General features: G+C 35.9%; 1 protein-coding gene across 4 annotated transcripts in view; it reads right to left on the bottom strand.

Annotated features, from left to right (window-relative positions):
* The window catches only part of cep112 (centrosomal protein 112), a gene marked incomplete at its 3' end in the record, with an annotated part of 206,419 nt that overhangs the window by 49,603 nt on the left and 141,436 nt on the right, over window positions 1-15,380 (bottom strand). For all 4 annotated transcript variants that reach the window (XM_084416954.1, XM_084416955.1, XM_084416957.1 and 1 more), the window contains exon 23: window positions 8,044-8,193. In XM_084416954.1, coding sequence (XP_084273080.1) covers window positions 8,044-8,193 — 150 coding nt within the window. The remainder of the gene's footprint in view (window positions 1-8,043; window positions 8,194-15,380) is intronic.

Here is a 15,380-nt window from a genome sequence, read left to right as displayed (position 1 = left end):
TAAAGTCAGATATAAACTCGCAATTGTGAGATAAAAAGTCACAATTATCTTTTAAAATGATTTATTCTGTGGCGGAAACAAGTTTCCATACTATATAGTGTTGATCTGGCAACTAATAAATACACTTTCTGAACTTTTATATTTATATATATATATATATATATATATATTTTTTTTTTTTAAGTTGAAGTTGAAGTCTTGTTCTAGAGACATGACATCAGCAACAGGTCTTGTGTGCTGGATATGTTTTCGGACGTTTCCAGTTTTTTTTTCCGGAAGCCTATTGTAATGAGCTGGGCAAACACAGAGAGGACAGAATAACACACACTCGATTAAACACAGAAGGAAAGTTTTCACAGACAGTCTTTCTGAAGCTTTTCGGGGTGGAGAAAGTGGGACTTTAGGAGACTTGCCAAACAAACACGCGTTTAATCTTAAGCAATACGAGCAACAGAGACATCTGATAGCAGACGACGCAATCAGAACAACTGTTTTGGGATTATTGCATTCAAACGCGCCACACTTTGATGTTTCTTTCTGCTCTTTTTTGTCTCAAGCCCTTCAGCTTTCATAATCCGCCTTTGAAGTGAGATACTTGGCAACAGTGTCAGTGTGTGACATGCTTATTCTCACTGTCCAAACACACACACACACACACACACACACTGTGCAAACCGTTCAGTCCTGTCTCTCTGTGTCTTATCAGTGATGCTTTACATGTGTCTGGACTTCCATCAACTAGTCAGTCATTAATTAGACTCTCATTAACAGCAGTTAACACTCTGAACACTGAAGGTCAAACACACATACAATACCATTATGACTCCATTATGCTCCTAATATCAGCCGAACTGTGTGTGTGTGAAACTCATAGAGCGACTGAAACACACTCATAATGAGAGAGCAGGTTCAACAGTGACTGTGCTAACGAGCTTTACATGGTCATAACGGGAGTTGTGAATATAACACGACGTTAGTAAGTGGCTCTGTTGCACTTATCTTACATTTTCCACAAAAAGTCTTGCAGATGCGTTTCCAAAACGGTGTGTATTTGAGCATTTTGCTCTAAAGACAGCATATTTACTTGATAAAACACATTTTAAGTAGATTTTACTGCGACTGCTCTGTAGAACTTACTTGTTATTATCAAGTAAAATCAACTTACTACTGAACTTAACACTCATTTGACATTTCATTGACATTTAACATTTAATGGAAGTAATTAAGTAAATATTACTTAATTATATTTAATTTCACATATCGAATTAAGTAACATCTACTTAACAAAGTTAAGTAAATTGAACAAAATTTACTTTTTACTTAAACACTAGCCTATATCACTGAATTAAACCACGCTTTACTTAGAAACATCTAAGTAAATAATACAATACATAATAATGTCAACAATCGATAGATGGTTCTTAAGGCGAGACACTACAGGTGAATAGGGTAACATTTTTAACTAGCCGATATCAGCATGAAACTTTCCCAGTTGATTACCTACATTAAGATGAGAAAACAATGTATTACAAGTTTTCTGTAATTTAATGTTTAAATATGCAAATTAGGCAATATCTAATTAACCATGCGCTAATTTGCATATATTTTAGGTAAACAAATATTTTTCATTGTGTTCACATACTAGATGGGAAAAAAAAATTACAGAGGGATTTATGGATATCTACTTTTGTTATCCTGTAAATCAGAATATACTGTCAATAGCCTTGAAAAAATGATTTTCGCTATGTTTTTTGGAATAAAATGTTATATAAATCAGGCTAGGAATAATATATTTACAAATCCCTCTGTAAATGTCTTCATAATATAACTAGGTACAAGTCTGGAAGGTTTGGTGTGTATAGAGGTGCTACTGAAGTGGAGATTTGGGACTTGGAGAATGAGAGAAAAGTCATTTTGAGAAAACGGGCTTTAAAGATTTATATCAGCCAATGAGATTGCGCATTCAGCCCTTTTACTTTCACGATTGGTTGCTGATAAAAAGGAAATGACCATATTTGGATCCGACAGCATTGTACAGGAGAGAGAGAGCTTTCTAACGGCGTATGTGATGACGGTGTGCAGACAGAGATCGCGGAGCAGCGTGTTGATTAAGAATGCCAACTTTGTTGAATTTAGGAGAAATCTACAGACGCAAACAGACAAAGTGTAATAAAATAAAGACCTAAATGTGTATTTCGGACTTTTTTTCACCACAAGTCTGAAAGAAGACATGTTATTGAAGACAAATATCCCAACATCTCAAAATTGACCAGTGAAAAACCCCCAGATGTTTTTGCCTGCCGTGTCTCGCCTTAAATATGTGTCATTTTAATGAATCCAGATGTCCCGAAATGGCAAGTTACCAAACCTATCAATAAAAGCACTGATACAACAGTGTAAATACAGCTGGAAAACAAGTGAATCAAAAATCCCAACCTTATTAATTACGTATGCCCCAGTGCATACTCTACTCGATGATGATTAGTATTTACGCTTTAATTTCTACAAGCTTGAATTGAGTACAAATATAGGATTTACTTTTTTTTTTCACCACAGAATCATTTTTTATCAGTGACAATTTTCATTTGTTTATACAAACTGAGGGATGAATCAAAACGGATTATTGAGATCTACGATTAGATGTTGAGATGTGGACTGGATGATTGCAGGAGTCTTGCATACGTCACCACGCTTAGAGATATGCTTAGAGATATGCTTAGAGATATGCTAAGAGATATGCTAAGACATACAGTGCTGTTATTAAACGTTAGCATTTCAGTAAAGCACTGAGAGTGTTCTCACACACACTGACACTGTGCATGTCTTCCTAACGATCAGCAGACTGTGGGAAAGGTCTGGAAAGATGTCTTTATGAGCTCATATGAGGCTTTCAGCAGCTGCTAGCGTTTCCACACTAGCACATCATTTCAGTGTCTATCCTGTCAGACCCTTCTGATATAACTCACTCATGCTGACTGAACTCGAGCTTTTGATCATAAACTAAAAAGTATGGTCTAGAAATTAAGCATGGAACTAAATCCAGTGTAAGCGGAGGTTAAAGAGATCAATGCTGTTTACAGTTTAACTTGCTAGAACTCGGGTTAACTCGGCGGCCATCTTGCACTCAGTCTTCATATCTATCATGCTAATATCGAACCGGATTACTGAAATCTCAAAAACTACTATTTTAAATCAGCATGACACGAATTGTGTCGTAAACATTGCTTCGTACTCTCAACAAACACCAGGCAGTGCCTTTGCAGATTGGAGTTTGGCTATTTTTATTTTTGTAGGCTAAACGAGTTGTAACGAGTTAGCATTTTAGCACTTTCTGGAGTGAATGGGATTTTTTGCTTGAAATAAGGTCTGTATCCTAATGATTTTTGGCATAAAAGAAAAATCGATAATTTTGACCCATACAATGTATTGTTGGCTATTGCCACAAATATACCCGTGCGACATGTGACTGGTTTTGTGATCCAGGGTCACATATTAGTAGCTATAGTAGCTCAGTTATATACTGTATGTGTGTGTCTGCGAAAACTAGATTGCTTCTAGATGGACTTTTGAGGGCTACTGTACTTACGTCTAAAGAAAACAAGTATTATGAAGTAAATAACAATTTACATTTTGTCTATTTGAGCGGCACGATTCTGGTTAAATTGAGAATCAAACTGAGATCACGATTCTCCGATGACAAACAAAATAACATGTAATTTACTAGAGGTTCTGATAATGTTAATGATAAATGTTAATGGCTGCAGTCTGTTTCAAATGTTTAACTAAACGGTGTGAATTATTTTAAAGGGGTCGTATAATGCCCTTTTCACAAGATGTAAAATAAGTCTCTGATGTCCCCAGAGTGTGTGTGTGAAGTTTTAGCCCAAAATACCCCACAGATATTTTTATATAGCATGTTAAAAATTTCACTTTTTGAGGGTGAGCAATAACGCACCGTTTCTGTGTGTGTCCCTTTAAATGCAAATGAGCTGCTGCTCCCGGCGCAGGGGGCGGAGCTTCAACAGCTTGTGTCATTTTACCTCACACACACACAAATTTCAAAAACTTTTAGCCTTTTATGTTCAAACCGGAGTCAGACAAAGATGGAGAGACTCAAGAAGAAGTGACAACATGTAGAAGCAACAGGACGTTTCTGAATGGTTAGTTGATGAATTTATGAAGCTTATGTGTCTATCTTCTAGTCATTGATTAGCATATTCTGTCTTGATAATCTATAAATCGTGTTCCCGGGGGCGGGGTTTATGTAAATTCTAGGGTTGGTGATGTCACTAACCCATGAAGAAGCTCATTGTAGTCTCCACCAGCCGTTTGTTGTAGTCCTTAAAAAGTGATTTCTTTAAAAGCAAATATCTCCCTTTGCTTTGAACTTTGAGCGTTGTAACTTTGCAGATGTTGTTTATGCTCAAACAGCAACACTACACACTAACTAAAGTTAGAAAAGTGAAATCATATTCAACCACCCCTTTAAAAAACGGTTTGAGTGAATGATTCAATGACTCACTCATAAATACTTTACTTGTTTCATTACTGGATGAACGAATCTCTCGAATGAATGATTCAAAGATTCACAAATGCGTTTTTTTTTTTTTTTACAGTCACTTGTCGCCACCTACTGGTGTAACGATGTAATCGATCCAGTCGTTATTTGAAGCGCCAAATTACTTTCAAAAGGTGATTTGCTTTATTTTGAACACTACTGTAGACATCAGTGTTTATATCCAAACGGTAAACTTTTATCCCAGTTCTTCTGTGATCATTTGAAATTACCGTAACACAGAAATAACGATACTTTGTGGTGTTTGTGAAGCCGTTTCATACTTATACCGTACATGATAACTACTCTTATCTGGATCAGCGGCAGCGTCAACACAGATTTCAATTAAAACAAATAATTGATGTATTTTCACACACTATTGTTTTTAAAATGCACTAATATATAAGCTTATATTACAGCATGTGCTTATAATGTTTATGACACACACCGTAGTCAATGTTTGGGAGAGAACAGGAACGCCTGACCCTAAACTGAGCAGTTCAAAGCTTCAAAACCCTCGTAAAAACCACCACACACTCCAATCGGCCACGATCCCAAACCCTCTTTGTAAGCTCCACAAAGGACAGCAAAGTCATGTCTACTCAATAAAAGCCCGGGCCAGACTCCGCCACCTCTGTCATGCAAAAAGCCATGTTGGAGGCCCTTTGTGCGCAGTTGTTTCAGTTGTTACACACACAAAGAGCTGAAAACACTCAGTCAGCCATGATGGATTGGTCAAAACAGCGGAACAACAAATCATTTGGATGAATCTAAAGGAGCCTCTTTGTTAAGGGTGTCACACTTTCAGCTCATTTCATCTGCATCTTATATGAAAAGTATGTTGCATTTGAAGTGAGAGGGTTTCACAAAAATTTTTTTATTTTTTTTTTTAGGTTTTTCACGTGCATTTTCTACCGTCTCCCTGACCCTTAGAGTTAAACAGGCTACTGTACCTTTAAGACTTCCACATGTAAATGTGATTGGCTAACCTCTTTGCATATGAATTGAGTTACAACACCCTAACCGAACGTCTGAATACTCAGTTGGTGTCCGGATCGGCGAAAAGTGTGATTTCTCGGAAACTTGTTGTTTAGGCAGCAATGCACACCAATGTTTATCGTAACATCCTAAACTGTAAAATGACCAACAAATCTATGATTTAAATATCTTTACAGTTCAAATAAGACAAATTTTGGCAAAAACAAAACGTTTTATAAAACGATAAACCATGTATGTATTTATATATAGGGGAGAGTGGGGTAAGATGAGCCATTTTTTACTTACCTCAAGATAAGAGAAAATTACAAAGTACATTAAACATCCTGAAAGATACTTTCACTTTAATTTTAAATGACCAGAATACATCTATGACAAAGGGTTCTAAAAATATGGCTTCTTATATATATATAAAAAAAGAGTTCCTGTGGCTCAATTTACCCTAGGTTAGGGGTAAGTTGATCCGAGTCAGTGGGTAAGTTGCACCATGTGGGTGTGTACACAGGCCATCTAACTGAATCTGGAATCTAATTTACCTCTTTTAAAAACTACTTCAATAATCAAATTTCCTTTTACAAATAGTCATGTTTCTTTTCTTAAAGCTAACTTAAACAACATAAAAACCAAATGAAGTTGAAATTTCAATATCTTTAATTGTTTGCATTTCCGAAACAATGTATTGAACACCAAAGTTGTTCTCAAAAACAGACTAAACAGAGAGTTTGTTGAGTAAAATTAAGTAGAATGAATGAATAAATGTCACTGCAATTAATAAACGTATTTTTTCTGCAATGTCGAACATGTTAGGCCATTAGGGAGTACAGGTATATACAGATATATATGATTAAGCATCTTCTGGTTAGAAGGATTTGGTGTACTTGTACATTGTTCCTATCAAATAAACTCACAAAATATTACATTTCTACCAGTTTTATTTATTTATTTATACCATAATTATGCCAGTTTATACTTCAGAGATTTACCTTAAGTGCTTAATGGTAAGCTAAAATGCTGGCTCAATTTACCCCACAGCATTTGGCTCACTCTGCCCCATTGCTGCCATTTTGGACAACACTAGCTAGCTTTCCAATTCAGGCTAATATTTAGCTAAATGATTTGCATGGTTTTATACATTGCTAAATCACCAATATGGATCATAAATATTTTTAGACCTGGACAGATTTGCTTTGATGTAACAGCCATTGCATCTATTATGCTAAAATATTACTTTTAATTTTTTTTTAAAAGTCAATGGGTGGCTTGGCACTCCTCCCATGTGTTTCTCTTTTTCACAGTCTGGCCGAAATGATGAGTGGCTCCAAAATATATGGTCACATGACAATTAAAGTGTACAGTTGCCAATATAAGGGGGGTGGGTCAACTTACCCACTGGCTCATCTTACCCCACACTCCCAAAATATATATATTGGGAGTGAACAAAAACGCCAGATGGACTGAATGAAAAAGCAAATTCAGATTCCACTTTATTTCGATAGTCAACTTTACATTCTACTAACTCTCAGAGTCTCATAGGTAGACTCAGACTGTAGAGTTAGTAATAATAAGTTGACATGTAGCTGCAAAGTTAATTATAGTCAACAAGGGAAATAAAGCAACATTGAAATAAAGTGTTACCCAAACTCACTCCCTGACTCAGGGTTCGTACAGAAACTGTAAAATGTAATTCCAGGACTTTCAGGAACTATTCAAGCTCTACTTTGTAGTTTTCAAGGACTACAATAAGAGATCTAGCTTATCAAACATTATCTTTATTATCTTTCACAGTCTAAAAAAGGTAAATAGATAAATAAAAATAAACTAATAAAACAAAATGGTACAAATAAAGTGCAGCAGATGCAATGACTGGTAACTTTAACCATTGAAACGATATATGACAAAGATATTCCTTATTCAAATTGATTTCTTTTCTCTCCCATGAATATATGATTGACCTGAAGAATAAAAGCTGTATCATATACTTAGATATTTATATGAGCAATATTACACCTATATCAGACGGGCTGCAGTGTTAATTTTGCATGAAAAGATTGTTTTATCAATAAAATTGAACTAATTTCGCTTTTTTTTTTTCCAATAATTCATGCACTTTTCAAGTACCTTTTCATAAATACGGCTGTTTTCAAGCGTTTCCACGACTTAAATTTCAAAAAAAGTCAAATTCAAGCACTTTAAGCAGCTTGTACGAACCCTGCTGACAGTAGGTGGCGCTTATGAAGCTGCAAAAACACAGCAGTTACCATAGAGGTCACAAATCACATGAGTGGCCTATTTCAATATCAGAGCCACAAACTTCACACACAGGCTATCATCTTATTGTACTAATAATGAAGATTCACTTTCAATAAATGTGTCTGAAAGTCGCAGTATGCTTACGTGGTGCATCAAATTAATCTGATCTTTTAAAATATTAACAGAAATCCTGTTTCGCATGATATTTTCACCTCACATCAGGTGTATTTGTGTTTGCTGACCTTGTTGGCCTGGTCCGCGTCTCTGTTGAGTCGTGTCCTCTCCTGGTCCCAGCGGCTCTGTTCCTCCTGTATTCGTGTCTCCAGGCTCTGCTGGATCTGTCGGCTGTCTTCTTTGAGGTTGTGTAGAGACGTCTGCAGCTCAGCGATCACCTGTGTGGACACACACACACACACTCGTTCATCTTCTAGAGAAGCAACAGGCTCCTGAGCTCAGAGATCAGTAAAGCTCCTCGGGGTCTGAGTTAATTACTCAGATAATGGATTCTGCTTAATTTAATGCTTGACCAGCTGGAGTCAAAGTATTCAGCAATGTCTTTGAGGTTTTCAGTAGATTTTTGTTAACTGGAGGCCAAGATCTCAATTCAGTTGCCGGGTGTTACATAATCAGGCGTCTCTAAGGTGTAAAGAGTCCCTGAAAACCATAATTGAGTAAAAGTAGAGATACCGAACAGCAAAAATTACAATACGACATGAGTAAAAGTATTAGAGTATCTTTTTTTAAAGAGTACTTAAGTATTTTACTCATACTGAACGTAGGCTCAAAGATGCGCTAGTCCTCGACAGCTAAGAGACGTGCCGGTGAAAATAAGAAACAATTGATCTAAAATCAAAATAAAACTGAATATTGCAATAAATAAAGGTCGACACAACAAGTCTACAAACTCTCAAGTCTCAGTTAAGCTCAAGTGCACTAAAAGGCCATAGGTAAACCAGTATCCTTCAAAAAGGTGTGGATAATTAAAATAATGTTAAGCAAAATTAAATAGTCATAGTCTACTGTGCCGGTTTCGGACAAGTTTGGGTGAGTAAAGGCAAAACACACAAGATGTAATACCTTCAATGCCCTTAGATGGCGATATCGCTTCTTTATAGCAGCAATAAACTACTGCAGAAAAAGTTACGTGCCATGTAAAATGTATTGGAGTAAAAAGTACATTTTCTTATTCAAAAATGTAGTCAAGTAGAGAGTACAAGTTGATACTCAGCCAAAAAGATACTTAAGTACACTAACTAATTGCATTTACTCCAATACATTACACCACTGTGTTCTGGATGCACACGAACCAATGAGCAGATGAGGTGAAGTACAAATAATGAATTAAATAAATAATCAAATAAGATTGTAGGGGAATAAATGTGAGCCGTACTGAACCGCCATGAAAACAAGTATGATCTCAACCGTGAAAGATTGATTGAACTTTACACAGTTATGGAACTGAACTGGTTTCATCTGAACAGTGACAGCAGAATTGAACTCTGTTTGCTTCATTCAATCATTATTTTCCTGTTATCACTGTAAAGCTGGTTTGAAAGTCAAGGTGACTTGACTCATTTACATGAAATATGTAAACTTTATGTACATATTATATGTATTTTTTTTTTGTAAATGACTGAAAACGGATGGTGAGTAACTTATTATGCTCCAAAAACAAAGTTATTGACTAGAAAACACCACTAAGAAAGGACTTTTACGAATTGTTTTTGACGCAAAAAACGTAATTTTACGCTTAATTGCTTAATTAAAACGTTTAATTGCTAACTTTTAGCTAATTGACGAGCAAATAAAACACTGATTCTGCCTAATGAACACTAGTGATTGAGGCCTTAATCAGTTTTTTTTTTTTTTTTATATATCGCAAATCTCGACTGCTTGATTTTTGTATTTCATTGGAAAATGTAACCAAAGCTCTTTATATAAAGCTGAATATAGAAGTACATCCAACATTTTCTGCATGCGTACAGTATGCTCGCTCGCGTAGGGCGATATTTACTAGCTATACGTGACCCTGGATCACAAAACCAGTCACGAGTCGCACGGGTATATCTGTGGCAATAGTCAACAATACACTGTATGGGTCAAAATTATCGATTTTTCTTTTATGCCCAAAATCATGAGGATATTCAGTAAAGATCATGTTCCATGAAGATATTTGGTAAATTTCCTACTGTAAATATATAAAACATGTATTTCTGTGAGTGAATGCAGCACAATCTCCAACATAAATGAACAACTTTAAAGCAGATTTTCTCAATGTTTCGATTTTTTTGCACCCTCAGATTCCAGATTTACATAATAGTTGTATCTCAACCAAATATTGTCCTATCCTAACAAACCACACATCAATGGAAAGCGTATTTATTCAGCTTTCAGATGATGTATAAAACTCAAGTTCAAAAAATGTAGCCATGTGACTGGTTTTGTGGTCCAGGTTCACATATAGCAAATATTAATTGCTAAATCTAAACTGTATTATCGCTCAGCTCTATTATTTGCTAATTGTCACTATAAGGTATTCCAATTTTCCCAATTCCAATTTATTTATAAAGCACATAATAATACAACTTAAAATATAAGAAACACAAATAACCAAAAACAAAGAATATGCAGAATATCGACTCTCAGATTGTTCGATCCACAGACTCTTAGGAGTCTTAAACACACCAAAAACATCTTCAAACTCTTGAAACCCGACACCTGTGATATAACAGTACCAAAGTACAGTCAAAATATGTCCGAAAGGCACTATAATTATAAATATTAACATCCTGTTTTTCTGTAAAGCTGATTTTAAACGATTGCGAAAGGCATTATATCAGTTATAAGCACTTGATTGCAGCCCATTACTCGAATTATTTTTGCATGTTTATTTGCATTCTCTCAGTTTTGCAATGTGCAATTCTCAGTTTATGATGTGACCTATGAAATCTCATGCAATGCATTATTAGCTTTTAATAACGAACAGATTTTGATGCCTGTGTAAACGGCTGTTAAAGTCAGTCTGAGTCGAGCGCAGATGAAGGTCCAGTCAGAATCAGTGTTTTAGGGCCCAAACTGAGAACCGTACAGTTAAAATCCCAAATGACCACCCCTGCATAGTCGCCCTTCACATTTCACACACTAACCTCACACCCAAACACAACTGAGGAGAGTTTAATGATGAAAATGAGAAAAACCAAACTCAGATTCTGCTTCAACTGCAGCCAAGAGAGCCGCGGCGAAGCTCAGGGCTAGACAGATAATTGTTTATTGTGCATAAATGTTCGGAGGAACGCTTTTACTGGAATCCGCTGATTGTGTAGGAGTTGGGAGTGATCTCTTGGAGCGGACACAGAGGGAGAGATTAGGCTTATTTTGTCAGTGGGCGAACCACATGAAAGCACCAAACGCCCCATTATTATGGTAACATAAGTTCTCATGGTAATAATTATTTGGCTATACAGATTCGTTTGCCTGAAGGGACACACTCATCCGCTTGATTGTTATTCCTCGCTCTTGATATTTGGGAATTTCGCCGGTAATGGCTTCAGCACGTCGTCTTTCATTTTAAAGGCTGTCTTTTTGATTGGTGGAGATGTTATACTGTGGCTATGAGGTGTAAAACTGATGTCATCTTTCAGTTATTGAGATGCGCAAAAACAAAACATTATATACGAGACCAAACTGAAAGCTTCAGTAATGTAGTAAGACATTGAGGGGATCATCAGAAACGAGGGATCAATGTATCGGCGGGCGATATGGCAAAATTATATTTTTCCGACAGGATCGCGATACAAAACATAAAAGAAAAGAGGATGACGGACCATTTAGGCCAAAGTAGAGGTGGGCCAAACATTTTATTTCATTAGTTCATCTTTGTTGTTAAAAATAAAAACAAAGACGCAAATTACACATAATAGGTCAAATTTAACAGTAGCATTCAATATCCGCATATATATCACGCAATTCTGACTTCATAACACAATTGCGAATTTATATCACGAAATTCTGACTTTATATCACAATTGCGACTTTATATCACGCAATTCTGACTTTATAACACAATTGTGACTTTATATCTCACAATTCTGACTTTATAACACAATTGCGACTTTATATCAAGCAATTCTGACTTTATAACTCGCAATTACGACTTTATATCTCACAATTCTGACTTTATAACACAATTGCGACTTTATATCAGGAAATTCTGACTTTATAATAATAATAATAATAATAATAATTTTTACATTTATATAGCGCTTTTTCTGAGACCTCAAAGCGCTTTACATAATAGGGGAATCTCCTCAACCACCACCAATGTGCAGCATCCACTTGGATGATGCGACGGCAGCCATATTGCGCCAGAACGCCCACCACACACCAGCTTACTGGTGGAGAGGAGACAGAGTGATGAAGCCAATCAGTGTATGAGGATGATTATAGGAGGCCATGATGGACAGAGGCCAAGGGGCAGATTTGGCCAGGATGCCGGGGTTACACCCCTACTCTTTTTCGAAGGACATCCTGGGATTTTTAATGACCACAGAGAGTCAGGACCTCGGTTTAACGTCTCATCCGAAGGACGGTGCTCTTTTGGCAGTATAGTGTCCCCGTCACTATACTGGGGCATTAGGACCCACACAGACCACAGGGTGAGCACCCCCTGCTGGCCTCACTAACTTCCAGCAGCAACCTGGTTTTCTCAGAAGGTCTCCCATCCAGGTACTAACCAGGCTCAGCCCTGCTTAGCTTCAGTGGGCAACCAGTCTTGGGCTACAGGGTGATATGGCTGCTGGCTGCCATAAATTGTTATAAAAGTTATAAATTGTGTTTTATAACACAATTGTGACTTTATATCAAGCAATTCTGACTTTATAACTTGTAATTACGACTTTATATCACGAAATTCTGACTTTATAACACACAATTACAACTTTATATCTCACAATTCTGACTTTATATCTCACAATTCTGACTTTATATCTCACAATTCTGACTTTATATCTCACAATTCTGACTTTATATCTCACAATTGCGACTCTATATCACGAAATTCTGACTTAATAACTCGCAATTACAACTTTATGTCTCACAATTCTGACTTTATATCTCACAATTGCGACTCTATATCACGAAATTCTGACTTAATAACTCGCAATTACAACTTTATGTCTCACAATTCTGACTTTATAACACAATTGCGACTTTATATCAGGAAATTCTGACTTAATAACTCGCAATTGCGACTTTATATCTCACAATTCTGACTTTATATCTCACAATTGCGACTCTATATCACGAAATTCTGACTTAATAACTCGCAATTACAACTTTATGTCTCACAATTCTGACTTTATAACACAATTGCGACTTTATATCAGGAAATTCTGACTTTATAACACAATTGCGACTTTATATCACGAAATTCTGACTTAATAACTCGCAATTGCGACTTTATATCACGAAATTCTGACTTAATAACTCGCAATTACGACTTTATATCACGAAATTCTGACTTAATAACTCGCAATTACGACTTTATGTCTCACAGTTCTGACTTAATAACTCGCAATTACGACTTTATGTCTCACAGTTCTGACTTTATAACACAATTGCGACTTTATATCAGGAAATTCTGACTTTATAACTTGCAAATCGTTAATCATAGTAAACACTACGATATTATGCTATTAAACATAGCAAACTTCACATCAGAACTCACTGTCATCAAAAAAAGAAGAAATGAAATACAAGATTTCGTACTTTTACTTACATTTTTATTTTATTTAATTTTTTTTACATTTTTTACACTTACAAAGTGTTTTAATTGCTTTTGCAAAACTTATTTATGCAAAACTTATTTTACAGTGTCCTTGTTACATATGTTACATATACTTACCGTAGTAATAACAGTAAATTATGCATAATTACATGCAACTAACCCTCAACCAATCCCTAATCCTACCCTAACCCTATAGTAAGTACATTATAATTACTCAGTACTTAAATATATAATTACACCGTAACAATGACACCTTAAAATGAAGTGTTACCAAAAAATGATATGCAGAATATCATAATAAATGATCTTCTGTCAGGGTGTTGCTATTTGTTTGATAAAGTGTTCTGTTAACATGTTACAATGTAGTGATTTGTGTATTGCTAACATGTTAGCACGTTAGCATATTGTAAAGAGCGCTACATAAATAAAGCTGACTCGACTTGTTTGTTGCGCGTACAGCTGAAACGCGTGGATCTCAGAGCTGGACTGATTTGATATGCGCATGCATAATAATACTCCAGCACACGTATGCATACGCTAGCGGTGATGAAAGGAGATCTACAGTAGAAAGCCAAGCTCAGTTCGGACAACACCTTGTGTTCCTCATCATTAGCTGAGAGCTTCAAACACCGGCGAGATTAAAGGTCAGTGAAGAAGAGCTGGATTTGCCCACTGCTAATTAAAGACGCTGCAGTGCATGTATGGCGTGGTATGGATTTAATTGGCGCACTTCACATGCGACTCCACAGCTTTGGGCACATCTGAGAGAGGCCTGTTGATGCCATTGGTTAGTGTGCGCCTCAGAAGTTCAAAGGACACTTGTCTATACAACCTTGCAATGCATTATGGGACGCTACAGCAACTGTATTCTTCCAAGGCCAAATAGTCGCAAGGGAATAGTCAGAGATACAGAAAATCTATCATTATTTTATTTTTAAAACATGCTATTCTTTTTTTTCCTTCTTTCTAGCGTGGAAAACAAAAGGAGAAATGTGCTCTTCTTTTATATTGAATATAGTGACCAGGGGCTCAAAATGGCATTTTCATGACTACAAAACAGACTAAAATAGAATAAAAATGGCCACAAATAAATTTCAGTTTTAGATACATGTCATATTATTAAAACATTGGAAACCCTCACCACCTGCGGTAAACATAAAAATGCTATTATAATAAATGCAACACTGTTAAACATTTTTAGATGATACCTGCTAATATAAACCAGATAATAAAACTACATAAATCCAACTCAATAAGAACCCTGTGTCTGTTTCTGTCCATTTGGGCAAACGATTCTACAGAAGCTTGTTTCCGTCACAGAATAAAACATTTGAAAAGATAATTGCGACTTTTTATCTCACAATTCTGACTTTATAACACACAATTACAACATTATATCACGCAATTGTGACTTTATAACACACAATTCTGACTTTATATCACGCAATTCTGACTTTATAACACACAATTGCAACTTTATATCACACAATTGCGACTTTATATCACGCAATTCTGACTTTATATCACACAATTGTGACTTTATAACACAGTTGTGACTTTATAACACAATTCTGACTGTATATCACACAATTATGACTATATCACGAAATTCTGACTTTATAACTCACAATTGCAACTTTATATCACACAATTATGACTTTATAACTCACAATTGAGACTTTATATCACGCAATTCTGACTTTATAACTCACAATTGCGACTTCATATCACGAAATTCTGACTTTATATCACGAAATTCTGACTTTATATCTCACAATTCTGACTTTATAACAC

The sequence above is a fragment of the Rutilus rutilus genome, assembly GCF_951802725.1.
Source record: "Rutilus rutilus genome assembly, chromosome: 1".
NCBI classification, from domain to species: Eukaryota; Metazoa; Chordata; class Actinopteri; order Cypriniformes; family Leuciscidae; genus Rutilus; species Rutilus rutilus.
The sequence above is the reverse complement of the archived record's forward strand: the minus strand, read 5'-3'. Positions and strand labels throughout refer to the sequence as shown.